General features: G+C 39.3%; 1 protein-coding gene across 2 annotated transcripts; it reads left to right on the top strand.

Annotated features, from left to right (window-relative positions):
* Positions 1-27,222, top strand: CWC22 (CWC22 spliceosome associated protein homolog). Of its 2 annotated transcripts, none has more exons than XM_063162254.1 (20): positions 1-44; positions 486-597; positions 3,287-3,354; positions 4,000-4,122; positions 4,235-4,492; positions 4,964-5,092; positions 6,274-6,442; positions 6,772-6,825; positions 7,724-7,859; positions 7,936-8,142; positions 8,264-8,326; positions 8,643-8,738; positions 9,951-10,032; positions 11,179-11,239; positions 18,986-19,063; positions 20,189-20,341; positions 21,148-21,275; positions 22,254-22,355; positions 22,460-22,656; positions 25,222-27,222. In XM_063162254.1, the coding sequence occupies exons 2-20, from the start codon at positions 571-573 to the stop codon at positions 26,967-26,969; spliced, it is 3,879 nt and encodes a 1,292-aa protein (XP_063018324.1). In that variant the 5' UTR covers positions 1-44; positions 486-570; the 3' UTR covers positions 26,970-27,222. The 2 variants fall into 2 exon arrangements, with proteins under 2 accessions (XP_063018324.1, XP_063018325.1); XM_063162255.1 differs by lacking the exon at positions 1-44 and adding an exon at positions 328-398.
* Positions 27,223-27,523: the final 301 nt, after the last annotated feature.

Below are 27,523 nucleotides of genomic sequence, written 5' to 3'. Positions count from 1 at the left end.
GCCGGAAGTGACGCGTGCGGGGCCGTGAGCGGCAGCGGCGGGAGGTGCGGGCCGGGGCCGGGGCCGGGGCCGGGGCCGGGGCCGGGGGCCGGGGCTGTGGATCGGGGGCCGGGGGCCGGGGCTCGGGGCTCGGGCTCGGGCTCGGGCTCGGGCTCGGGCTCGGGCTCGGGCTCGGGGTCGGGTATTCACGGCCTTCCCCGCCGCGAGCGGGAGGCCGCGGGCCGGGCGGGCTCAGGCCGGGAGCCGTGCGGCGGGGTCGGTGGGCAGGGCCCCGGCCGCGGCCTGGCCGCTCGCTCGGGCCGGCTGTGGCACTGAGCTCCCGGCTCCGGCTCTGCGGCCGCTGTGAGACCGCAGGGAATCGGAACAGACCCGGGGGAACCTTTTGGTTAAAGGATTGTGTAAGCACGGCCTTAGAGGACACAATAAAGGTGCGTGTTCCGGCACCGTGTGCAGTCGAGAGTTCTTGATTGTGTTCTGTGTTCCAGGTGAAATGGTTTTCCTATGTTGAACTCCAGCTTGGATTGCCTCGTGGCTGCACGTTGAGAACTTTATAAAAAGCAGGAAGTCGAGATGAAGAGCCGGGTGACACAAGTAAATGTAAGTGTTCTTAGACCTAAATTGTAGGATTTGATCACTCCCATGTCGCTGGTAATTAGGTTTATAGTTAATATTATATTAAATAAAACTTCCTGAATGGAAAGGGAGTAATAATATCTGTAACAGACAGCAGCTGTTTGCAAGATAAATACTATTAGGAGTCAGTAAATTACAGCTATTTCTAGCTGCTGCTGTCCTTGCAATCAAAGTCCTGAATAGTAATACTGTAAAATGTTACAGTAATTGGTCAAAACTGACTGAATGCTGATGGCTCAACAGTAAATGTAAGCATGTGGAGGAATAGAGAAAAATTTTGAAAAATTTAACAATCTTAAAGGTGTAGAGACAATAAGTGGCAGTTAATTTGACAACTGTACGTCATACTATGCATGTTAAAACTTTTCTTTTTATAGCTATATGTGCCATTTCTGAGTGGATGGGAGTAATTTTTTGGGAACGCAAGAAGAAAACATTCAGAAATGCTGTGCTTGTAGAGGTACACAGCATTTGTAAGGCCAGGTTTGGGACATGTTATTGTTATAATAACAATATTGTTATAATGCAGTACCTGAAATCTGTGGTATGACTCTGCCTGTTTGTCCACAGTTGGAACCTTCATGGCCTTCTTCACTCTTTTTGCCCCAACTTTTCTGACTTGAGTGGCTTTTAGTAGGGATGCTTTAGGGGTAGTTTAATACCTTCTGTTTTCCCAATCTGATGGTGCTCCCTCATCTGTTAAAATAAGCCATTTAGCAAGAGCACACTGGACACTTTCAGTTAATAATTTTGATGAAAGTGGACAAGGAACAGGTCTAACTTGTCACAAAGAGCTGAATGTTTAGCTATCACTAAACCTGGTCACGGAGAGCTGTGGGTGACAATTTCTTCAACAAGCAGAGCTGCTTTTGCAAGGAGCTGAGATAAATGCCAAACACAGAAACAGCCATAACCTTGTCTTGTTTCTGTGAATACTTGTATTTTGGGTTCTGCTTCGGCAGAGACAGATGATAAAGAACCCATGAGAATGGATCATCCTAAAAAGACCCAGTGCCTTCTTCCCATCTGGTAGATAGGATTTAAATACAGAAACTATTTTATGTTATTCAAAGATTTTTATTACCACTTTCTTGGAAGCTTAGGATACAGGCTGGCATTATATTACTGTGCTGGGGAAAAAAACCAAGGACTTTTCTTACCATTGAATGAATTCAGTGGTCTGCTCTGTGGTGTAATGATCATTGAAAGGGGTAGCAAATCTTGGTGAGTTTCTTGTGTGAATTTCTTGTACTGTCTCCGCTGTCAAAGATAATGTGGCTCTAAAATTAACCAGGTGGGCATAAATTTTATAGGGATGCATGCTGCCAGTGACAATGCAATGCCCTTGTTTTCTGTCATCATCTTGATGCAGGCAACACAATGTTGTAATTTTAGCAATTTGAAGTGCACCCTAGGAAAGGCAACATTCTAGCATATGTTATAGTGGCCTGAAAAATACAATTATTGGTTTGTATATGTACACACACCCCCATTTAAGTTTTTAGAAATAACAGCTGCCCGGCTTTTTCTGGAAAAGGTGTCATTATATTCTGGTCACCCAGAGTTTTAACTGATTCTTTGGTGGGGCAAGAACTGGTGTGCCAGTTGGTGGAGAGGGTGCTGCTTCAGTGAACAAACTGAGTGTTGCTGCAGGGAGTTCCATTTCCATCAAGGTGCATAAGGAAATACTTTTGTTGAGTTTCACACATAATCACTCTGTGGCATCATGAGATTGTAGTTCTGAAAAATCATAAATAATATTTTAAAGAAAGAGATGACCCTTGCAATGAAAGTACTCAGGTTACAAATGCTGCTTCTTGATTCTACCAAAGTTGTTTAGAATCATCTTAATGAATGTCTTTGTGTTTGTTGTAGATGCTGTCTCGTTCTGATTTTTGTATGACTCCCTACTTACACACATCATGGTTCAGCCCATGGAATTTGGTGTGAGCTGTTTAAGTGTGTATCACTTACACAATCCTGCAAATCTGCCAAGTAAATCAGTGCAACTCAGGTGTTTGTAATGTATGAAAGTAGGAATGACCCTTGAGGAAATAAATGGTAATTAGTAAAAAGGGGGAATGTAAGGAAAAATTGCTCAATAAAGGGAATTTTCAGGAGAGAGGAAAGACACTCTTTAAACTAGAAATGGTGGAATTCTGTTTGTGGTATTGCGTGTGGCACACCAAATTAAAATGGCATCTGAAAGAAGGAAGTAGGAAAGGCAGAGCAGTGGTCCATCTACTGTAGTCTCCAGCAGTAATTAACAGCAGATGCCTTAAAGAGTTTAGGATAGGGCAACAATAAAAGTACTTGCCCATGTACACTCCCACTCTCTACCTGTTTGCAGCTTCCTGAGCCAGATAAAGTTTTTTGGTAACCCTTGTGGACTTTTCTTCTGTGTTTGTTCAGTGTCATGAACCTGTGGAAGCATTTGGCATCTGCAGCGTCCTGTAGCTGGGTGTCCAGCTGTTTAGCTGCTTGTTCCTAGAGAGCCAGGAACCTTTCCTTGTCATACCTGACTGCAATCAGCTTTGTTGATGGCCCTTCTTGTAAAGGAGTGGGAACTGAGGCATGGTGTGCTTTGATCTGAAGATAGGTGCTCACAGTCATGTTGGGGCTTGACTTTTTTTTTCTTTCTCTTTCCCTAAAGCATGGTTCCAGTCATGACAGGAGGGAAAACCACAGTTCCCGACATGAGAGTTTGTCTCCAGAGGACAGGTAAAATGACTGATTTTTGTTTCCTTCAATTCTGTCTATATACCTCACATAGTGAGTTAGAGAAGTTAAAAAAAATCATCAGATTATGTTTATTTTTCTATATTACCATAACTAAGTGGTAAAAAGCAAGTATAGATTTAGTAAACTACTCGAGTGATAATATAACAGTAATTAAATGGATTTGTTACTAAAGCTTAGTATTTAGTTAAATTATCATGAGACTTGAAAGTGGAAATTACATGCTGGCTTTTTGCTTGAAGTTACAGATTGCTTATACCACAGTTACCATTTTTGGGCAAGATTGCTTCATGCTGTACAGGCAAAATAAGTAGAAACAAATGAATACATGTGTTCGAGGAATACAAGATGCTGAATTTACCACTTATATTTGATGTTATTATTGTTAAACATTTAATTTCAGATTCTAGGAGCTTTCCTTTACAGTGCTTCTTTGATTTTTGATATTTTTTTCCTGATGACAAATTATTGTTAAACTAGACCCTTTTATTGGTGTGACATATATTTTGAAACTCACATTGCAGAATTGGAACACTTTTGCATTGGTACATTATATTGCAAGTATATATTAATACCATTGCTCTTCTCAGCCTCTTACTAAAAGTTTTTGTGATGTGGGTTTTGTAGGGATATGGAGCGTGATAGGTCTCGGTCTCGATCTCCCAGGAAGAGGAGATACTCTGATGACAGCAGATATGATGAGGAATATTCAAGACGGGAATACTATGATGACAGAACTTCAGATGGAAGGTCTGGAGCCCTTTCTTAATCAGTAATGAAATACTTGCTTTTAAAGAATAAAATGTGAAAGCTTTTCACGTACACTTGGGTGTTCAGTGGGTATTTATTCTTTTTCCTTTAGAGGGATGGAGAGGGGGAGAGACAGGCACTATGAGAGGTGGGAGGACAGAGACTACGATCGAAGGAAGCAGAGACGGTACTCGTCACCTGACCGCAGGAGTCCGGAGAGGTCGACAGGCCAGAGCTCACTTGCTCATGATGAGACCACCTCAAAGAAGAAGAAAGAAGAGGTGGATCCAATCCTCACTCGCACAGGTGGTGCATATATTCCACCTGCCAAGCTCAGGATGATGCAAGAGCAAATCACTGATAAAAATAGGTGAGTTCAAAGTCACATAGTAGGTTTTTTGCTGCAAGCAAAGCAGTTAAGGTATTTAGAGAATGTTGGGAAAGATAGGATGCATTAAGGGTTGTGATCATTGTTTTGAAGGTATATTTTTATCAGAAGAGAGATAAGAGAATCAGAATAAACTGTACCTGCTTCTGCTGCAAAGTGGAAATTGTGAAGTAAAGCAGGATACTAAATGTAGCTAGGATTTTTTTGGAACATCCTACAAAGCAACATACTGGGTTATACCATATCTTCAGAGAATTACACTTTGGTTTATCATGTTGGTTCAATGATTTTCTAGTGCTTGAATGTAGAATTGTAAACAACTCTTAACATTTATGCAGTGAATATTTTTAATTTATTTTAATGATTAAAGATAAAGTGAATATATGCTGTATATATAAATTTGCTCAGTGACACTTCAAATTTATACATTATCAATTTGTGATACTCTAATAGCTTGGCATACCAGAGGATGAGTTGGGAAGCCTTGAAGAAGTCGATCAATGGTCTTGTCAACAAAGTGAACGTTTCTAATATAGAAAACATCATTCACGAGCTCCTTCAGGAGAATATTGTTCGGGGAAGGTAAGCCTTGGTATTTGAAAATAATTCTTTTGCTTTTGTGGAGCATGTACACTCTTCATGTGGACACTGTTGTGTGTGCTATTAGTAGTGTACGGGTGTTAGTCAGATCTTAGTGTTAACCTTAGGCCATATTGTCCTATTCAGAATATTCCCTTACTTGGGAAAAGGATTGTGTGCTTGGTGGAATAGAAAATGCAACAGATGGTGTATATTTCCTTTTCTTAAGGTTTTCCCTATGCATTTTACTTGAATGACTTGTAATTTATAGTTGTCGCTGTCTATTTTGCTTGTAATGCTTCATTTTTTATTTTTTGGGGTGACAAATAATATTTTAGCCACTATTTAACAAAAAAAGTTTTACTGCAGTTACCTGTTGGTGTTGTTTATTGATGCATTGTAAAGAAAAGACCATTATGCTGTTGTAGCTTGGTAGATCCAAAAATAATTTTTGTGCACTAGTATGAAATGAGTTCTATTCCACTTGTCAATGCCAAAGTAAGTAGGAATAAGGTCTCTATGCACTTTGTATTTCTTGCTCTGTAGGAGGTTTTTTTAGGATTTCAGTAGACCACAGGGAAGGTAGATTTGGATATCAGTGTGTACTTTGAAGATTGCATATTTGGAGGTTTGTTTTGTTTTTATCCTCACCCACATGTAGTTGATTAATACAGCAAAAGTGAAATTCTGTGTGCCTCTAAGCATTACAGAAAGCAAAATTGAGAGGAGGGGAAGTAAGTGACAGATGCTTCTCAGACTTTCTTGATAATAAGTGTAAAAGAGACCATTTGAATAATAAAAGATCTATTGCCTCATGAAGCCTTTGTTTACATTCATTTAAGCTTTAAGTATTTTATAATCAGTCAAAGTTCAGATTAAAAAAGGGATAATTGCAGGATACAAGATGGCTTTCTGCATGCTTAGCATTTATAAATCTATCTGTAATATGAACAATATTTAGTGAAAGATTAGGTAAGAGTTTAAGAACTTTTCAAAAAGATTTGTGCAACACATTTTGCAAAATTTCAATTGTGGCATGAAAAACCATGGTTTGAAAAACATCATCTGGTTTCTTCCAGCTACTCCAACTGCACAACACTATTTCATGTGGTGAGTACTGAATAAAAACATTACATGCTTTATTACCAGGAAGGTCTTTAAAACTTGCTTTTTTTTTTTTCTAGGGGATTGCTGTCTAGATCCATTTTGCAAGCTCAGAGTGCCTCTCCGATTTTTACTCACGTTTACGCAGCTCTTGTGGCAATCATCAATTCCAAGTTTCCAAATATTGGTGAATTGATCCTCAAGAGGCTGATACTGAATTTTCGTAAAGGGTATCGCAGAAATGACAAGGTATGTAAAATGTGAAGGAGCAACGTGCTGAAACATGGGATTCTGCACTGTAACTGTGTCAAGTGTGTTCAAAGGAGCACAGCCAAGACGTGGGTCAAGACCAGTCAATGGGACATTTAGTAGTATTAGAGTATCATGAAACTGGATTGATACTGTGATAGTTTGGCGTATTTTTTATTTCGGCAAGGGTGTTTAATTCTAATTTTTTATGTATCCTCAAATAGTTTCATAACTCTAATTCGTTTGTGAGATGCATTTATCTATAGTATATCTGGGTTAGGAATTTCTTCTTCTGTATGTTAAAATTTCCTGGTTTATTTCTTTTGCAGCAACTCTGTCTAACGTCTTCGAAATTTGTTGCACATTTGATGAATCAGAATGTGGTATGTTTCTTTGTTTCTACTCAATCCAAACCCTATATGGCTAATTTTTAGTTTAAGACAGCAGTACCCTAAGTGAAGGTCCTCTGTCTGTTTTGAAAGTTGCTGAACGCTTGAGTGTGGTCCCTGCTTTAAGTTGTTAAAATCTGTTTATAAAAGATACTGGTAATTGCTTATGCAGTTGTCACTACTTATCATTGCACTTCTGCTCCAGAGCTTCCCAAGATTTCATGTGTGTGTTTGGGCTAGTATTCAGGCATGTCTCTATGCAAAGCAAGGATTATTTGGGGCTCTGTCCCACAGATCTTAAACAGAATTTTCTTGCAACATGTGTGTTAGCAGAAGTAGACTCAGTTACATCTAAAGCAAATTTATATCTAGCTCTGTTCCACTTGTTTATGTGTCAGAAATCAGGATGCTCTGATTTAAATCATGTCAGGAAGCAGTGTCTCAGGAATGTCTTGGGAATGTTCAGCATTTTGCTAAAGAGGAAATGAATCTGAGATGGGTGATTTGCTTATATGCCTGGTCCTGGAAGATCTTATTTAATTATAGATACAATGCTCTTAGAGCTGGGTTCTGTAATGCAAGTGCTGGTTTGTTTCCTTCTTGGAAATGCATTCTGTTAATTTTTTAATGGCAAAATAGCTTGTACATTGCTAGCTTGTTCACTTCAACAGAACAGTCACATTCACTAGAAAATTGGTGGAAATAATGATGGTAAAACTGGATTTGAAATTTTGACTTCCTCTAAATCAGCTTTGCCCCACTACTGCTGCCGTGTGTGATTAAACTGCTGTGTTGTGGCATCCTCAAAGGCTGGACAGGTCTGTCCAGTAAATGACTGTGGTGATGGTGTAATATTTTGCATTCTAATTCTTTGCTGATACTTCTTCCACAGGCTCACGAGGTTTTATGTTTGGAAATGCTCACTTTACTGCTTGAAAGGCCTACTGATGACAGTATTGAAGTAGCAATTGGATTTATTAAAGAGAGCGGGCTCAAATTAACAGAAGTTTCTCCTAGAGGTATTAATGGTAAGTTAGCCAAAACCTGTCTTGGCACTGGTATTAGTAAATACCTTTCATGTTTACATTGCTCTCTTCTCCAAAGCAATCTTTGATCGCCTTCGACACATTCTGCACGAATCCAAAATCGATATGCGCGTTCAGTACATGATAGAAGTCATGTTTGCTGTACGCAAGGATGGCTTCAAGGATCATCCAATCATTCCAGAGGGATTAGATCTCGTGGAAGAGGAGGATCAGTTTACTCATATGTTGCCATTGGAAGATGACTACAACCCAGAGGATGTTCTTAGTAAGTTAGAAATGAAAGATAATTCCTTAACTGCATTCCCCAAGAAAATATATTCAAGATTAAATACTAATAGTTTTCTTCAATTCGTGTTTTAAATAAAGATTCTCTTTTTATTTTAAAGATGTTTTCAAGATGGATCCAAACTTTATGGAAAATGAAGAGAAATACAAAATGCTGAAGAAAGGTATGGATATTTGTGTGTGTGCACAACCATTACCTATGGCATTTGCTTATTCAGCTGTTGCTGCCAACATTTATTTAACTGTGGGTGATATTTCTGTTCTATACAACTCATTCAGTTCACAGACCTTTCCTTTGTGTTTGTGCTCTTCAGTGTTGTTTCTCCATCTGTGTTCCCATTGAGTTATGTTAGATCTGCTTTTTTGGCCTCTTCCATGTTCTGAGACATCCTTTCACTCTTCAGGGGTGAGATCAGGGGGGTTTTTGTAATGAAAATACTGTGATCTGTGTTCCATTAATCTGGGATGCTGCTCTTTCAGAAATTCTTGATGAAGGTGACACTGAATCTGAAGGAAATCAAGAAGCTGGAAGTAGTGAAGAAGATGAAGACGACGATGAAGAGGAGGATGAGGATGGTAAGTGTATGACTGGCACCTTACAAGAAATTGATTGAATGTAGATAAACAAGAAAGAAGAGCTCAAATTCTTACATGTTTTGCAAAACCGAGATGCTCGAATGTTAAGCCGTGTTTTCCTCTTCAGTTATTCTCAGATCTAAGTGTATACTAGCAAACAGTATAAAAGTCTGAAAGGAAGCATTCAGCACACACAGACAAGGAAAAGCAGCTTTGCCACTTTATTGTTGACAGTATCAGTTTGAGATACCAATGATTTTCTTGACAGTATCCTTGGAGAAAAGCCTTGCAAATGTAAGACATGAAAAAGAGCAAAATGAAAACTCTTGCTTAAACTTTTCCATGCTCAATCATATTTTTAAGTAACTTTCAAAATTAGGATGGATTTTCTTACAACTGCATCTACATCCTCCATATCTCACTTTAGTGGAGACAAAACTTACTCATTTTCAAAGAATGTATTCAATCCCCAGGAAAATACATTGATGGATAAGCATAACTGAAATTTTTGTGCAGACTACATGAGTAATAGAAAAGTCAGTCAAGTATTGTTCCTGTACAAGACCAGGAATGGATTTCCTTACTTGTTTGGTGGGTGGAATATTTCACAGAATAACATAGCTCCCGGGCTCATGAAAAGTATGAACATTCCTGTAATTTCTCATTTTTTATGTTTTTACCAAACTTTAAAAGACTGAAGGAATAGTGAGTATTTTACAAATTGAAGTGTTCCCAGAGTAGTTTGGTTGAGAATGGATTTTTCTACACTTGCTCCAGGACTTTGCAGAATGCTGTAATGTAGATCCTGCAATTAACAGGAACTAAGAGTTACCTGTGAAAATGAGAAATGCTTCATAAAGCATTGTATGCCTAAGTTATGCAGGAAATGGATTACTAATAATATTGACAAGACATGTTAAACCTAGAGGTTGCAGTGACTAAGAAACATTAAATGTCTTTAAAAGAATTACCCTTTTAAAACTGTCTCTAAATATTTACATCTGTTACAGATGAAGAAAATACTGGGGTTTTTTTTCATATCTATAAAAATAAACATAAAAAAATACATAAACCTGCAAACAGTCCTAAGTACTTCTAGAAAAATAGTGTGCTACAGACTCAGTAAATGGTAAATAGAGCTGTCCTAAATAATTACTACATGTGTCTTCCTTAATGGTTTGCTCTTTACAAACCCATGTTTTTCTCTTCCAGGTCAGAAAGTTACTGTCCATGACAAAACAGAAATTAACCTGGTCTCCTTCCGTCGTACAATTTATCTGGCTATTCAGTCAAGGTAAATATAAATTATATACCTAGGAGTGCAGTTCTTTTGAAGTCAGTAAACTTTAATTCTTTCTTTAAAAATCCTGTCTTAATGTGCAATTTAAAAGAAAAAAAAGTAGGGAAGTGGTCTTTAGGGAGCCTGACCTGACTGTGTAAAGCAAACTGTTTTCCAAATTCTCATTCTAAGATGAATCTTGTTTATTTCAAAATGTTTGGGTAGTGGACTGGGACTATTGCTGTAATGAGAACTTTCTGAGTGAACAGAAGTCAGTGATCTTCAAATTTAACAACATCTTGGAAATTTATGAAAAAAATTTGAGACATGCTTAAAAATTCTGTAGTTTGTCCCCACTTCTGAGATGGAGTTCTTTTGCCATCTGCATTGTTTGGAAAATAAGTATACAGTTACCAACCCTGAAGTATAGTCTGCTTGTGGTAATCTTGAGAATGAACTCTGCTTGCAATTTGTGGCACAAATATTCCCAACCTGCTGATTGTAGCTTCTGTGTCACCAGGCTGAAAGATTGATACCTTGCAGCCCATAATACTCTGCAGGTCTGATGCTGCATGACAAGTGCAATAATGTAGTTGTGGTGTTGATCATTAGATATATGAATTAATTAATACTATCCTGAGGGTATCAAAGGCTCTCACATTTCTCAAAGTTACTGTTGAATACTTTCTTGTCATACTCAGACTTGTTCATCTGATATGTGGGGGCAGGATGTACCCAGTGGTAGCTAAAGGCTTTCAGAACAGGAGTGCACAGAGAAGACTGTGGTATATATTGCTTTTGGAGCTGGTCTGAAGTGCTTACATTTCAGTGTGTTTCAAAATGTGCAAAACAAGCTCCTACTTTTCTGTTTTGTTAAGTTTTGTAAGATGATGTGATAGTAATAATGACTTGGATCATCTGGTTTTCAGATTGCCTGCAAATGTAATCACTTTGGATTAATTTTCAAATAGAAATTCATGAAATACAAAATATTTATTAAAAAAAACACAACAGCAAAAAAGTCTTAGCAAATCAAACAGCTGACATACTTTACTTCAAAACAGTTGAGGATTTAGCACCAATTATGATTCTTAATATAGTTTTGGAATGTTTTTAGTATAGCGTATATTGCACAGATAATAAGTGCTTTTTTCTATTCAGCTTAGACTTTGAAGAATGTGCTCACAAACTGCTGAAGATGGACTTCCCTGAAAGTCAGACTGTAAGCCTTTACTCTTCCTCTTGTTGTTACTAACATTATAGAGATACAGTACCACAGTAGTATCTAAAAACCTTGCTCACGTTCCACGACCTGGTTTGTATAGCAGGCAGATGAATGAAGGTCATTCCTTACAACTGTTGTTCCTCAAAATTTTTTCCACAACCTTTAGAGCAAATAGACTGACACACATTTCATAAGCAATTTGTCTTATGCATGTGCTCCTTTCTGTCAAGCAACACAAATGTTTGCTCATAGCCTTTTAAAAAGATCTGTTGTTTGAACTGGTGAAAGTTCTGTCCCATGACATGAATACAGCACCATGACAGGGTTCTGTCTCTGAAAGGACTCTGGGTTGGAGATAATATTTGCAGGCAGCTGTAGACTTTATCAGTGGGGCTTGAAATTTAGCACAGTGCTATGAGTATGTTGTTTTGGTGCTTTCACAGTAAGCATATTGAATTAAAGCAGTTTTGAGTGATTGCTTGGCTGTAATTTTGAAGATCATGAGACTGAAGCTGGTTTGTCCTCAGACTCTGTAAGATCCATGTAATTGCCATGTTTTCAAGTAATGGAAACTGTTCTTCATCCAGTACTTTTGTTCAATATTGGTAGAATGTAAATACACATCTAATTTTCCAAGCAGCTTTTCAGACAGCTATAAGCTGTCATCATAGGAGTTACACTTGGGTGGGCTTTTTAACTTCTTGTGACTTTAATTATCAGTTTTATTTGCCTTAGTGTGTGTAATAAGTAACTTTAGTATAATACTAACTAGTAAGGGGAGATCTGGGCTACGCTTAGGTGTTCTTTGAGAACTTGTTTACCTGTAATTTTTTTCAATTTCTACACTGTTGCTTGTTTCTAAGCAATTTACATGGAAGTAAACTAAGAACTGAGATTGTGATTTTTTAAAATCTGGTTCTCTAATTCTGTGCATGAAATGCAATATTAAGCATGCATAAGATGATAATTCTCAGTGAAGTATACATAACCTGAAAAACTCTAAAGAGAAAAAAACATCCTGTTGCCCAGCAAATCAATTCAGCTATAAAGAATAAAGCAAGCAATTAGAAAATATGTACTAGACCATACAACAGAGTTATAATGCATAACACTACTTGCTTATAGTGAGAACTACTTAATCCTTAGGATTTAATACCATGGCAGTCTCTGTCAGCTCCTAACTTCTGTGAGCAAAAGCTGATCAGACGAAATAAGGGAAGGAAAAGGAAAAACTCAACCATTAGTATGAACTTACAATTCAGTACTAGTTGTAGGAATTACTGCAATTCAAGATTGAAAACTGTTGTAAAACTGCGTCCTCTTATCACATGAGGCTTCTACTTTGTACTGATTACTTCTTTTCTTTAAGAGTCCTAAATACTCTTCACCTCATTTAATCAAAGATATGAGAGCTTTGACTTGCTCGTTGTATAGAATTAAGCTCCTTTATGGGAACAAAAATCTTATAAAAAAGGAAGTCACTTCCTGATCATTGTGAGAGCAGAAAGACTAAGCAGATGTAGGCAGTAAAGTTATTCAGGGGTTTCTAGGACTTGAGTCTGTACATGTGGATTAAAAAAACTGAATACATTCAGCAGGAAATTTGTTTAAATTAGCTGCCAAATTTTAAGATAGAAAGATCACCTTTTATTCATTCAAGCTACTGTCTTCAGACTGAAGCCTTTATTGAATTAATTCCCTCTGCCTTCATTAAAAAACAAGCTTATTATTGAGTTTGCAGATGACACCAAGTTGGGCAGAAGTGTTGAGCTGCAGGAGAGCAGGAAGGCAGAGGGATCTGGACAGGCCGGGTCACTGGGCTGAGGCCATTGGTGTGATGTTCCATGAGGCAAAATGCTGAGTCCTGCCCTTGAGTCACAGCAGCCCCAGGAAGAGTGGCTGGAAAACTGCCCAGCAGCAGGAAGGGACCTGGAGGTGCTGGTTGACAGCAGATGAGCACGATCCAGCAGTGCTCAGGTGACCAAGAAGGCCAGTGGCATCCTGGCCTGGATCAAGAATAGTGTGGCCAGCAGGACAGGGGCAGTGTCTGTCCCTCTGTACTCAGGACTGAGGCCACACCTGGAGTGCTGTGTGGGGCTGAGGGAGCTGGGCTTGTTCAGTCTGGAGAAGAGGTGGCTCAAAGGGGACCTTATCACTCTGCGAGTACCCAAAAGGAGGATGTAGCCAGTGGGGGTTGGTCCTTTCTCAGAGATAACAAGTGACAGCACCAGAGGAAATGACCTCATGTTGCACCAGGTGAGGTTTAAATTAAATACTAGAAACAGTTTATTGACTGAAAGGGTGATCAGTTGTTGAAACAGGTTGCCCAGGGAAGTGGTGGAATGAGCATCCCTGGAAGTGTTCAAAAGATATGTGAGTATGGTTTAGTGATGAACACCGTGGCATTGGGTTTATGGTTGGACTTGATCTTATTATTTTAGCCATAAAGCACTTCTTTCTTTTTTGGTCTACTTTACTGAAAGCTCCAGCAATCTGTACTGCAGGATGTTGCGTCTTGCTTCTTCACACTTTCTGATTCAAACCTTTAAACTGTCTTGAAACTGTCTTGAGAAATTCCTGGAATGTTTGCAGGGCTCTTGGGTGAACCTGCAAACTTTATTTATGCTCATTCTCTGTTCCAACTCCTACTACAAATGGCAGTCTTCATGAGAAGCAGGAGCTAGAGCATTTAGCTAAAATATTCCTTAAAAATCACGTACAACTTAAGATTTTCATTGCAAAATTTTTATTTAAATCGAGTCTGATTTTACAGTAATGTTTTGCTTTTCTTCTGAAAGACTTCACTTAATAAAGCAATATGTATTGAATTTTGTCATAAAGACTGTTTCCGCAAGCTTTGAGTAGTAAATTTTCAATTAAATACAATCAAAAAACTAATCAGAATATCTGAAACCTAAAGACAGATGCAAACAACAGGTTTGAGACTAATACAGTCTTAATGACCATCTTTCTGGGTAACTCTTCCAGAAATCTTCATGTGTAGAAACTCTTGGTTTAGGATTTATCAGGGTTGAGTTCAGAAATACATTAGCAGTTTTTACCAGTGGTTGAAGTATCAGATCATCGTGTCACATTAACTGCTGTGCAACACTTGTTGTTTGTCTGTTTAATACCAGTAATGGATCTATCACACAGCTCTGACTCACAGAAAGAGGATTAAGGTTCAGATGGATAATCTGTGGACTGGAACAACATAATACTGCTTTTTGGCATTGCAGTTTAGGACCAGCTGCTGAGAAGGGATGTCAGCAGTCCTGTGCTTTTTTTTTTTTTTTGAGGGAAAACATTTAAAGTGTTACTTCACTTCTAAGTAAATTTCCTGGGAGTGGGTTTGTTTTTATTCATGTTATTTAGACCCAGCTGAAGCCTGCAGATCAAAAATGAAATAGCTTTGCTGTCCGTACTACAGTCTGTGCAAAGCTGTTCTAAACAAGCCTTGCAATTGCTTCTTTAGGCATATGTTCAGTCTTGGCAGAGCTCACTGTTTTACTTTTTAAAAAATGCTGTTATTATCTCTGTTAAAGCTGTGTTAATCCCATGTATTACCAAAGAAGAAAATTTAAATAAATTAAAACTGTAGTTAGAGGAGTGTGGTACTACCAGTTCTTCTGGCTTCTGAACTATGGGGAAAAGCAATCAAACAAGCCTGGCCTAAATGCAGACAACTAAAAAACATTAAACCGACCATACATTGTTCCTGCTCTTTGAAAATGTGCCTAAAATGGGTCGGCTTTTAGGCTTTTCTTCTTTTTTGGTTTGTGATAAGAATTAAGCTTGTATACAGAAATGTTGCTAAATTAAATTAGAGCCTCTTCTAACACTGTGCATATTCCAGATAAAGGTAATGCGTCACCAGATTTTATTTTTTTTTACTTGAAATGAGAAAAATTCTTGCAGGCACAGCCTTCTTGAAGGAATTATGCATGCATCTGACACATCTCCATTTTTACGGGGTGCTGTCACTTGCTCAAAGCAGTCCTAGTTGGTGGTGTGGGAGTGTCAGTGTCTCGTGTTATTTATGCCTTGAGTCTTGAAGATAACACAAGTACTTATGTTGGCCCAACTATTTTCACTTTCAGTGAAAATATAGTTCAGGAAGCTGATGTAGAGCAGGATGGTCTAAGGCTGATAATTACGCTTTGGTCAAATTGATGATTTCTTAGATACATTAATTTCTTTAATTGGAGGGCATTGCAGCTGGTAGGTTTAGCAACTGCACCATGATTAGTTCACAGCCTTGCTGCTGGCTGTAAAAGAAAATCATCCTCAAGCAGCTTTCCTGTCTTTTGAAGTAGGAGGTTTCTGTGGGCCTGAGGTGCAGAATCATTCTAAATTTCCATGATTTGTCAAGTTAAAAAAAAGTGCATCACATGCATATACCATGTTGTGGTATTTGTTGATGTCTACAAAGTGAAGGTACGGAATCCATACAGAATTAGGCTGTTGTGTGAGTGATAGGCAGGCATTAGCTAGAATTCTGCCTGGATTTTGGTCTTCCATGGATGTGTGTATGCATGTAACCTAAGGAGATGGAATTGCTCAGTGAAATATCACTTAAAGTGAAGTTTTGCATGTGCAGCCTTCAGGTAGAAGGAAAGAGGTACTGTGGGACTTCAATGTATTATTTCTTTTCTGTGTGTGTTTGTGTGTTGCAGACTAGTAGCAGTATGATTTAAAATATATCTATCCTTATACCCAGCTAATGATTCCAGTGTAAAATATTGTCTGATTTACACAAGATTTGCGATAACCATGTTCAGCTTTAAGCATATGTTGCTCTAAACAGAAAAGGAATTGAGCAAAAAAAGGGACAAAGGTTGAGGAAGGCCATTAGCTGAGCACAGGATAGACCTGGAGACCTTGTAGTAGCTGCTAAAAGCACTGCACAGGAGGCTGCCTGCTGCTGAAACACCTTCCGTGGCTTTGTCAGCTTTGGCTCTAAGTGGTAACTTGACAAATTCAGAAGAGAAAGCAGAGATTCTGGGAAAAGTAGGCTGTGTGATGATTGCACCCATTAAAATATGCAGCAGTAAGGAAAGCTTTAAGGTAGTTAGTGGGAGTAAAATCGGCATCAGTGAATTAAAAGAGAAAAAAGTGTGGCATCTGTAAAAGAAGTGAAGATACATGAAATGCAAGGCACTCGTTTCACATAATTCCAATTTCACATTGATTTAAATGAACCTGAGGCCTCTACTAGGTTTGCTCCTGGCAAACCAATTCCTTTAGTTCTGTGAAGAAACTTCTAGAAATTAAGTTTTGACTTTGAGAATGTTATATTTTAAGAATAGTTTACAGGGTGGTGGGGATGTCTCATGATGGCTTCAGCTTGTGTATGCAATGGATGGAATAGAGCTGTGGGCTGACAGGGGAAGGGAGGTGGAAATGGCATCACTTCCAGCCAAGTAGGGCAGAAGTGACCTCCACATGGAGGCAGCCTGGAGGGGCAGCTCTGAAACTGCAATCCTGGCTGAATGCAAATCTTAGAGAAATTGCAAAACATGGTGAGAAGGGGCGGGGGGGAAGTACTAGCTGTGAAAAGGAACCCGTGATCAGAAGGGGCTAAGTTACTTTAGCTCTTCTGCCTGCCATGAACACAGCCTTTGTGTGAAGCTGAGAGAAGATAGATTGGGCAGGGTGTGGTTGTGTTTTAAAATTGTAAAACTGGGAGAAAAAACCAAAACAAGTCTGATTTTTCTGTCTTTTCCTTTAGCATCTTTTAATGTATGATAGTTTGCATGTTAGGTTGAGTCACGGTTCATCAGAACTGCTGTTCTGTTTGGGTAAGAGCAGATAGAGACTGCTTAGGCAGAACTGTGAGAAATGCACTGCATTTAGTAGGACCTTTCTCCTTATCTTCTGTCTTAGCAGTTTTGGGAAGTGCTATTGTTCCCTATACAATAATAAATTCAAGATCTTCACAAAAGATGATTCACCATCTGTATGAGATGTCAGATATTTGGAAGTGTTTTACTTCATGATTGGGTAGCTATATAGGCTTTCTTAACTAAGCTGAGTAGTTACTCATTGAGCATTGTATGAAAACAGTTAAACAACACAGTATAAAAATTGCCTGTAAAATTGGGCAACAAATTTTTTGTGGTCTTCAAAACAAGTGATGGGGTAAACAGGTTCTTCATGCCATAAACATCATTGGGAGTCCACATATTAGTTCACTAACTTTAGAAGCTTTAAATTAAGTTAGATTTGCCATTTGAGATTGTTGCATCTCTCAAAAAGTAATTAAATAATTGTAAAGTTTGTTAATTTTAAATCTGGAAGACAGTTACTCTAGACCTAACCTCAAATTGTTTGGATAACACCAGCAAGAATGACTTTATGGGCAAACCTATTTTCGTGCGTATGGTTATTCAAGATACCCTCCTAGAAATCATTGTAATATTTAATTAAAATGTTAAAATATTTAATTACTGTAAACCACAGGGGGATACCAAGGCTATAATTGCATTTAAGATGAGGAAGAAAAGTAATTTGTTTTTCAAGTCTTCCTGACATTATTAACAGTGGCATCAGCACTTTACCCTTTTTATTGTTAAAAACTGATTAACTGCAGCATTACTGTATAATGGGATAATATAAAAAGTTAATATGCATTTTAATACATCACATTAACACTGTTTGACAGTGTTAACAGGAATGCCTTTAAACACATCTGTAAGTTTATTTGATACATTACTGCCTGGTTATTTGGAGGAGTGGTTTCTTTTCTTGTTCAGCTTGGTTGGCTTTTTATTTGTTTTGAGCTTTTATGATGGGCAGAAATGTTTCTTCTGAATACTTGCTTGGAAGAATGACATAAGTGGGAGAACATGAAATCCAGTATGAAATCATCTAGTAGGTTTTATAGGAATGTTACTATTAGTTTAAAGAGAAATTAAACTAATAATGAAAGATACATGACTGACAGCCAGAAACCTATTTGGAAGTGTCAAAAATTGGATTGCACTATGGAATTGGTCTTAGGAGAAAACAGTAATAAAAAAATGAATGGGCAAAAACTGCAGGGCTATTTTAAGGATTGTGTAACTTCATGGCTTTTAATTTGTATAAAAAATTTGCTCGCTTGCCTTAATTAATGTTGCCCAATGTACCCTAAACCAATTCACAGCTGCATTGCAAGCTGTATCTCAGGCAGGTCAGGGGAATAAGTTTGGAATATTTCTGATTTTGGAAATAACTGCTAAGAAATGCACGTTGTGTTTCCAAATGATTTGTCTGTAAGCCATTTTAACACTTAGAAGTTGTAAAGAATTTTTATTTTCTGTAAATGCAGGGATTGGTACTATTTCACACAAACAAAAAGGAACCCTAAAAAAATTATCACAAAAAGAAGCAACTAACAAACAAAAACAAAACCATGAAAAACACCCTCAAAACCTTAACTTTTTTTCTTGTAACTCCTTTTCTCATTGTGCTAAAGTCTCTTTGTAAATGAATTCTGATTTTTTTTTTGTTAGACGTGTATTGTGTTAACACATAAATCTTGGTTTAGGCAGAAGAGGAAATTTGAAGGGCAAAAGTTCATATTCATGTCCAGCAGAAATTCAGAAAACTACTGGTGTTGCCCGTGAAGTTTGATGTAAATACTCATTTCAAAGCTCACATCCATGTAAAGCTGCCTTCAGTTGCTTGGTATGTACTGATGGGGTTTTTTGCTGCTACAGTGAATTTACCTGGAGAAATATTCTTTTTTTCATAACCCAGAAAGAACTCTGCAATATGATACTTGACTGCTGTGCTCAGCAAAGAACATATGAGAAATTCTTTGGGTTACTGGCAGGGGTGAGTTCTGTTTCAGATTTTATACTTTATGATAGAAAATTTCATTGTTTTACTCTGTTTTTTGTGTGTCAAACTTAAGTTTTAATGGATAAATAAAACTAATAGTCATTTTATCATTCTGAAAATGCTTATGTTAGTTGATTGTTTTAGTGGATTGAATTAGCACTTTGATTGTAAAAAGCATAGTAAATGCAGAATGAGAGAATTCACTTTCCCTTTATATTGTTCCTTATTTTGCCTCCCTTTTTTCTCATTATGGTAGAACAATAAATCAGTGGCAAAGAAATGGTAAAAAGACATAATAGTATTATGAGTTACCAGAAAATACGCTTTCTACAGTGCTGAAGAGTTATCTTGGAGACTTTTGTCATTTGCCACCTTGTTCAAAGCTGCTTAGTAGGTTTAATTCAGAGCACAAGATTGAGTACTTACTGTCCTGGGCTTGGGGGTGTTTTGTTTGCTCTTCAATAAACCGCTAACTCTCTGGTTTTGTGTAACTAACTGCAAATTTAGCTGCAGTTATTTCTTACTTAAGGCTTCTGTATTGATAATATTGACATGTCTGAAGAGTTAAGATGGAATACTTGTCTTCTCAAGGGAGCAGGCTGTGCTGAAAGGGAATGTTTCTTCTCATTTTTTTCATCCATTATTCCAGGAAATCCTTTTGCTGACAGTCAGTTACAAAGCAGTAACCATATGAATCGGCATGTTCAGATGAATGTATATGTTGATTTCTATATTCTCTGAAATGTTTATGTCCAAAATGTCTTACTTCTGCTTCCTGCTGCCTCTCTAAATTGAAATAGTTCTTTAGTGATGTCCTGAAAAAACATGGGGTTGTATCAGGTGAAAATACTTGATGTACAGAAGTCAAGCAAAATGCTGGATAATTTGCTGTAGTTCAGAATTGATAATTATTGCTTTGCAATGCAAATGAGTTACTTGTCCTGACAAACTGCTCAAAGCTATAAAATAAATCCATTTGAGTATTTGCCCTTCCTCCAAGGGTTATTTAAAAAAGAAGTCTTGCGGTAAATATCGACACATTAGGTCACTTAGTTGTAGGTTATTTGCACGTTTAGTGTTTTTCTAAGTGGTTGTTTAAGTGGTACCATGTTGTCTCAGCGTTTCTGCATGCTCAAGAAAGAATACATGGAGTCCTTTGAAGCCATTTTCAAGGAGCAGTACGATACCATTCATCGGCTGGAAACCAACAAACTGAGGAATGTGGCCAAGATGTTTGCTCATCTCCTGTACACTGATTCAATTCCCTGGAGTGTAAGTTAAAACAAAAAGCCATTGTCCTTGAGCTCCAGTACTCCACAGTAACATATAGTACATGAATTCTAGTTTTATTGTACAGTTTGTAATGACTTGTGGCAAACTGGATGAACCTAAGTTATTAGGCACTGTTGAAGAATTCTGGTTTGTGCAATCTCCTTTTTCTCCCTCTCCCCTATCATCCTCTCTCCCCATTTTTTAGTTGTTGATTTAAGCTAGTGTTTTAGGGAGTTCAGGTAGAATTGGTTGATTAAAAAGTACTTCTTTTGGAAAAGAGTTTTGAGCTTCTAAATTTTGATAATTTAGAAGTTGTATTGAATTATAAGACCATTAAAATACTGTAATTTTATGGTTTAAATACCTAATAAATAAATGCAGTCTCACATTCTGAGATATCTTCTTGTATAGAAAGGTAACTTGTCATATTGTTTTGTTTTTGTTTCATAGCCTAGTCTACCTGTCATTCTTCAAGCACACAAAAGTCAGTCCAAATATTTTACCTCTTCTGTATACAAGTCCCAAATCTCTTAACTTGCCAGAAGTTCATGCATCTGATTTTGTCTTTTAGATTTTTCCTAAATAAAAAAAAATCTGAAAAGAATTACTAACATAAATATGATCAGCAGCTGCTCCCATGTGGTAGAAAAGAATTTTTGAGAAAGACGGTCTTGACTAGAATTTATGAACCTTGGGGAAAAAAATGAGTTTTTATTATGAGTTATTTCAGGAGAACAAAAGTTTCTAAGATAAGAAAAAAATGTATGTTTAAACATAATGGTTAATGTTTTTCTGAATATTTTCAGGTCCTTGAATGTATAATACTGAGTGAAGAAACTACCACATCCTCCAGTAGAATTTTTGTCAAAATATTCTTTCAGGAACTCAGTGAATATATGGGACTTCCAAATTTAAATGCGAGATTAAAAGATGTGTAAGTTGAAATTTCATTTTCGAAACTGTAAATTTAATTAGGTTCTTTATCTGAAAACATTCAGCTAAGAACTCTGTGTTCAGGTTCAAGTGAGACTGCCCTTCTGTAGCTGCAGTACTTCAAGAATAAGTTCATGTGTAGATTTAGTCACTGCAAGGAGTCACTTTTGAAGCTGAGTTCTTTAATGTCATTTTGGGTTCAAGAACGTGCATGACTCTTTGCAGGATGTATCTGTTCCCCCTCCACCCCCAGTGACACTCAGCTACCGTAACAATTTCCAAGTGTGAGTTTATTTTTATATATTGTCAGCTGTATAGCTGCATAATAAACGTTACTGGGCCTTCTCTTTCTGACAAAACTTAGGAAAAACCACACAACTATTAGTAACAGTTTCTCTAGGATTACTTACTAATCCCTAAATGTAGTATACATGACAGGCTTTTAAATCTGTGTGAGATTTAATGTGTTATATTCTGACAATGTTACTTGCAGTTGCTTGAGCTATTTCCTCTAAGTTGGGATTTCTTCTGTGTATGATGAAGAATGTGGTAGATCCTTTAGTTCATGTAAACTTAAATTTGAAACTATCCCTAAGGCCTTATATGAGGGGATTTCAGCATGGATCCCTAATCTTTGACCTTCTTGGTCAGCACCTATTATCCTTTGCTCTCCCAGGCTGCTGCTGTTCCACAAGTCACTTCAGGGCTTCACAAAGTTGAGGTTTCTGTTGTCGTTATCTGTCAGTATGTATGCAACTCAGCTCTCCTGTATGTTGTCATAAAAGAAAGAGCAAGTTTTGAAATAGCATTTCATTAGATGCATAATAGATAGGTACAAACAATGAAAGTGTTGAAAAATGCGTGAAGAGAAAACTTTTGCTTTCTTGTGAAGATTCATACAGTTTCTTTTTCAGTTTCTTCATGTCAGTGGGAGTGTTGAGCTGGCATGGTGTTTAATATAGATGTTTGTTTTCATCAGGACACTGCAGCCTTTCTTTGAGGGATTGTTGCCTCGGGATAACCCAAGGAACACTCGCTTTGCCATCAATTTCTTCACTTCCATTGGCCTTGGAGGACTAACGTGAGAAACACTTTTCTCATTTGATATTTACTTTCTTCATCTTCCCTCTCCCCATGAACAAAAAAATAAAATTGAAGAACAATTTTTTTTTTTTTGCTAATTAGGGATGAATTACGGGAACATCTTAAAAATGCACCAAAGTTGATCATGACACAGAAGCAAAATGTTGAGTCGTCAGATTCCTCCTCATCTTCTGACACAGACTCTTCCTCAGATTCTGATTCTGACAGCAGCAGTAGTAGCTCAGAGTCTTCGAGCAGCAGTGACTCCTCATCCAGCAGTGACAGCAGCAGTGACTCAGGTATTTAAACACCAGCAGTACAACTGTTTGCTTTTCTTTTATTTCTTTCTCAGATATGTTTATTACTCTTTCTGTGTATAGTTCTTTTGAGGAAAATCTCGCTATAGACAGTGGTCATTTCTCTGTTTTAAAAACTAATCAATTTTTTTAACTTTAAGTTTTAAAATATTAAATATTTCTCAAGGAAATTTATTTTTAAATTTGTGCTCAGAAAAACTGAGTTCCATTTTTAGAGACTTTAGTGTCTGAGAAACGTTGGTTTGCAGATTAATTTTTTTACACAATTGATATCTGTTGCACTCTACTATGACTTCAGTTTATTGGAAGATTGAGGGATTAGTCATTCTCAATTATTTTGTCTGTTTACTGGTGAACCGTAGAGACTCATGTCTACTGATGTCTTTTTTTCTTGGCTTAATTGAGTGAGCTTGATACTCCTTGTGTCTTTCCCTGGAGATATGTGCTTCCTTCTAGAAATCATTTCTTCAGTTCTACAAATGTGTTTAAATATTGTGCTCCATCTGAGTCCCTATTTCGAATTCCTCTGCTTCAGAAAAAGATTCTGTGGCTATATAGTGAAATTTCTTGTCTGTAGAGGAATTTCCAAGGAAGAATTAGCTTTCTCTTATAATTTATTTTGTATTTTTATGCATTATAATTAGCATTTAGTGTCTTATACTGTTGTACTGATGTAGAAACTCCCATTAGACATGAACTGTCATAAACATTGCTTAATCTTTAAAGTAGTTGCTATTATGAGTTAGTTTGTGCAGTCTCCCCCAGTATATATAGCAGGAGCAGATGATAGCACAGCATGACTTCCTGTTGCACAGAAGTTTGCTGATTCAAAGTTAATTTGATTTATTACATGCCTTTGAAATAAAAATGATGAATAAAATAAAAGCAGTGTGAACTGCTCCTACTTTGGAAATGCAGTTCTGTTCTCCACCACAGTCTCCTGTCCAAGGTGGAGCTGTGTGTCATGGCTAACAGCATCAGTGGCGACAGCACGAGAGGAGGGCACGCCAAACAGGGTCACAGGAGGCACTGGTTCAGCACAGAGCCAGATGGTCCTGCAGGGACAGCTGCAGCTCTGCTGAGCTGCTTGATAGGAACCAGAGGGGTCAATCCTTAGTGACAAACCAAGTCTGCAGTCTGGGAGTAGAAACAGGGTTTTTTCAAAGTTTAGGACCTTCTCTTGCTACTTGCCTTTTTTCCATTGAGGAACACATTCATTAAAATTCACATCTTGATACCTTTGCAACCTGCTTTCACTTTTCAGTTTCTTGTGTACCTTAATATAGTGGTACACAAACACTAATTGGAAAAACAAGTGGTACAAAACACTAATTGGAGATAACAGTAAGCTTTAATGGTTAACTGAGTTGAGGTTCCATTACTGGTTATACCTCTAAAGTCTTCCTGTGTTTGTAGCTTTTTAAATCTATAAAATTACTTGGAGGAGTTGAGGTATTTTTCAGAGGAATATGTGGCAGTATTTCAGTGTTGATCGGTGTATGAAAGAAAAATAGAAAACCTGCTGATCAAAAATTGAGCTAAGTTAGAGATTACTGTCATACTGCCTATTAATGCTTGGAACTTCATCAACTTGCTCAGCTCAGCACTGCCCTGGGGAGATAGTTCTAAAACAGGTCCAGCAGAGGATAAAATACATCTGCCATCAAAGCAGCTGGTTCTTTTCTGTCTGCTTTCTCAGGTCTTTTCCTGCATGCTGGTGGATGTAAAATAGTATGGAAAACACTGCTTAAAGAACATTATGGATTAAGATGTATCTGAATTGATCCATCCGTGCATTTTAACAGAATGTCATCAAGCCTTAGTTCAGACACGAGCCTAGACAATTCAGATAATGCATGTACTAATAAATCGGCTCAGGGCTGTGATATTTTCAAAAGGTGATAAGAAGCAGCTGGTGTGATTCTATAGTTCATGCACTAAGGCGAATGGATGGTTATTGTAAATGGCTGTTAGTGCCAAATACTGTCAAGTGGGATCTAAAGGTCCCTGATAAAGAGCAAACAGGAAGGTAAGACCTGTTCACTGAGATGAGACTACTGTGTATTTAGAAATACAGAAGTTAGTTTTAGTCTTGTTGACAAAGCTGTCACTATTTCCTTTAAAAAATGAGCCTGAAGGCCATTGTTAGAGTGCTGCAATACCATTATCTCACGCCATTTCATCCTACCTCTTTTTCCTCATGGGGTAGTGTTGGAGATTTTACTTCATCTGCTGTTTTTCATCTTCCTAGAAAAAAAGATTATTTGTGAGAGTGCTTTGGTGTATGACTTTACCAGCCTATGCCTGGTCCTTGGGTACAAGTCAGCAAGAGGGCGATGACGGGTAGATGTTTTAAAAGGGCAGGCATCATGTGCAGATAGCAAGGGGATTAAAATCAGGAGTTCATTATTTTGGACCCTTTGTCCAGATACATGTGCAGAAATGTTTTCTGGCAAAAAACACTCTTTAGAACTCTTTCTGTAGTTTAATAAATTTAATATACTAAATTAAATTGCAACTTAGTTCCATAATTTGTTATAATTTCAGATGTTTCTAAAGCCAAAAGGAAGAGAACGCAAAAGAAAAATAGAGAATCTGATAAAGTTTCCAGGAAAAAACAAGAAAGGAGAAGGAAATCGCTTGAAAAGAAAATTGGAAGGAGGCAGCAAGAGGAAAGAAGTGATACTGAGAGCAAATCAGAAAGAAATCACCAACATTTAAGAGAATCACATAGGAGAGATGATGTTTCAAAGTACCACCACAGAAATGAATCCAACGGCAGAGACGGTTACCACAGCGGAAAGGATAGGAACCATGAAAGAAGTAAGGATCCAGAAAATAAACACAGTAATTCCAAACTGAAGAAAGCAGAAAGAAGAACTTCTCTGTCTGATGATGAAAATAACAGACGTAGGAATAAAGACGATGGACATCGTAGTAGTAGGAAAAGAGAGAGATCCAAGTCCCGCGAGAGGGAGCGCGGCCGCTGCAGCCCCCGGGAGCAGGAGCAGGAGGTGCGTTCCAGGAACGGCTCGGAGAGGCAGCGGGACAGGCACAGCCGGTACCCCGAGCAGCACAGGGAGTCCCGCAGGAGCCACGACAGGCGCAGGGAGAGCCCTCCTCACCGCTCCCCTCACCGCAGGGAGAGGGAGGGCTCCCCTCACCGCAGGGAGAGGGAGGGCTCCCCACACCGCAGAGAGAGGGAGGGCTCCCCACACCGCAGAGAGAGGGAGGGCTCCCCACACCGCAGAGATAGCCCTCCACAGCGCTCCCCACACCACAGGGAGAGCCCTCCTCACCGCAGGGAGAGCCCTCCTCACCGCTCCCCTCACCGCAGGGAGAGCCCCCCACACCGCAGGGTGAGGGAGGGCTCCCCACACTGCAGGGAGAGCCCTCCTCACCGCTCCCCACACCGCAGGGTGAGGGAGGGTTCCCCTCACCGCAGGGAGAGGGAGGGCTCCCCTCACTGCAGGGAGAGCTCCCCTCACCGCAGGGAGAGGGAGGGCTCCCCACACCGCAGGGAGAGCCCTCCTCACCGCTCCCCTCACCGCAGGGAGAGCTCCCCTCACCGCAGGGAGAGGGAGGGCTCCGCACACTGCAGGGAGAGCCCTCCTCACCGCTCCCCACACCGCAGGGAGGGCTCCCCACACCACTCCCCATACCGCAGAGAGAGCCCCCCTCACCGCTCCCCACACCACAGGGAGAGGGACAGCTCCCCTTACCGCAGGGACAGCACCCCTCACTGCTCCCCACACCACAGGGAGGACAGCTCCCCTCGCCGCAGGGAGAGCCCCCCTCACCGCTCCCCTCGCCGCAGGGAGAAGGACAGCTCCCCTCGCCACAGGGAGAGCTCCCCTCACCGCTCCCCGCGCCGCTCCCCACACCGCAGGGACAGGGACAGCTCCCCTCGCCGTAGGGACAGCTCCCCTCACCGCTCCCTGCACCGCAGGGAGAGGGACAGCTCCCCTCGCCGCAGGGAGAATGACAGCTCCCCTCGCCACAGGGAGAGCTCCCCTCACCGCTCCCCGCGCCGCAGGGAGAGGGACAGCTCCCCTCGCCGCAGGGAGGGCTCCCCTCACCGCTCCCCTCACCGCTCCCCTCGCCGCAGGGAGGGCTCCCCTCACCGCTCCCCGCACCGCAGGGAGAAGGACAGCTCCCCTCGCCGCAGGGACAGCTCCCCTCGCCGCAGGGAGGGCTCCCCACACCGCTCCCCTCACCGCTCCCCTCGCCACAGGGACAGCTCCCCACACCGCTCCCCACACCGCAGGGAGGGCTCCCCACACCGGCGGAAATGAACCCAGCTCCCTTGGCGATCAAGGTGCATTTCCAAGCTGGTAGAACTGTATTTTAAAATCTATTCCTGAGGTTTCTTTGAAAAGAAGATTTTGTACAAAGTGATAGTTTGCATTTGTAAATTTTACCAGACTTTTTTCAAATTTTCAGTAACACTTTTTTTATAACTGTATCATTGAATCTTTCTGTTATGTTCTTTGTTTGGAAAGACAAAGCTCTTTTATTTTGTGAATAAAACAGTAAGATACCAGCAAATTGGGTATTTTGTCACTTAGTTTCAAATATTTCTAATTGTAACTTCACAATCTAAAAACCTGTTGGTTTTTAACTCCACTTATAAATTGAAATCCAGATGCTGAGGCTGGGGTGATAATGTAAGAATTTCAGACAACAATGTGAATGTTACGTGAGAAAGCGATAAAATTTTTCAAACAGGCACTCCATATCTGCATGTTCTTTCAACCTTGCAAGCATGAGAGCCTTTGACCAGAATCTTCAGGAAATACTCAGTTGATTTTTTTCTTCAAGACTTAAAATTTGAAAACACAATGTTGCT

Source organism: Melospiza melodia, chromosome 8, assembly GCF_035770615.1.
Source record: "Melospiza melodia melodia isolate bMelMel2 chromosome 8, bMelMel2.pri, whole genome shotgun sequence".
Taxonomy (NCBI): Eukaryota; Metazoa; Chordata; class Aves; order Passeriformes; family Passerellidae; genus Melospiza; species Melospiza melodia.
This window is presented reverse-complemented; position numbering and strand designations above follow the sequence as displayed.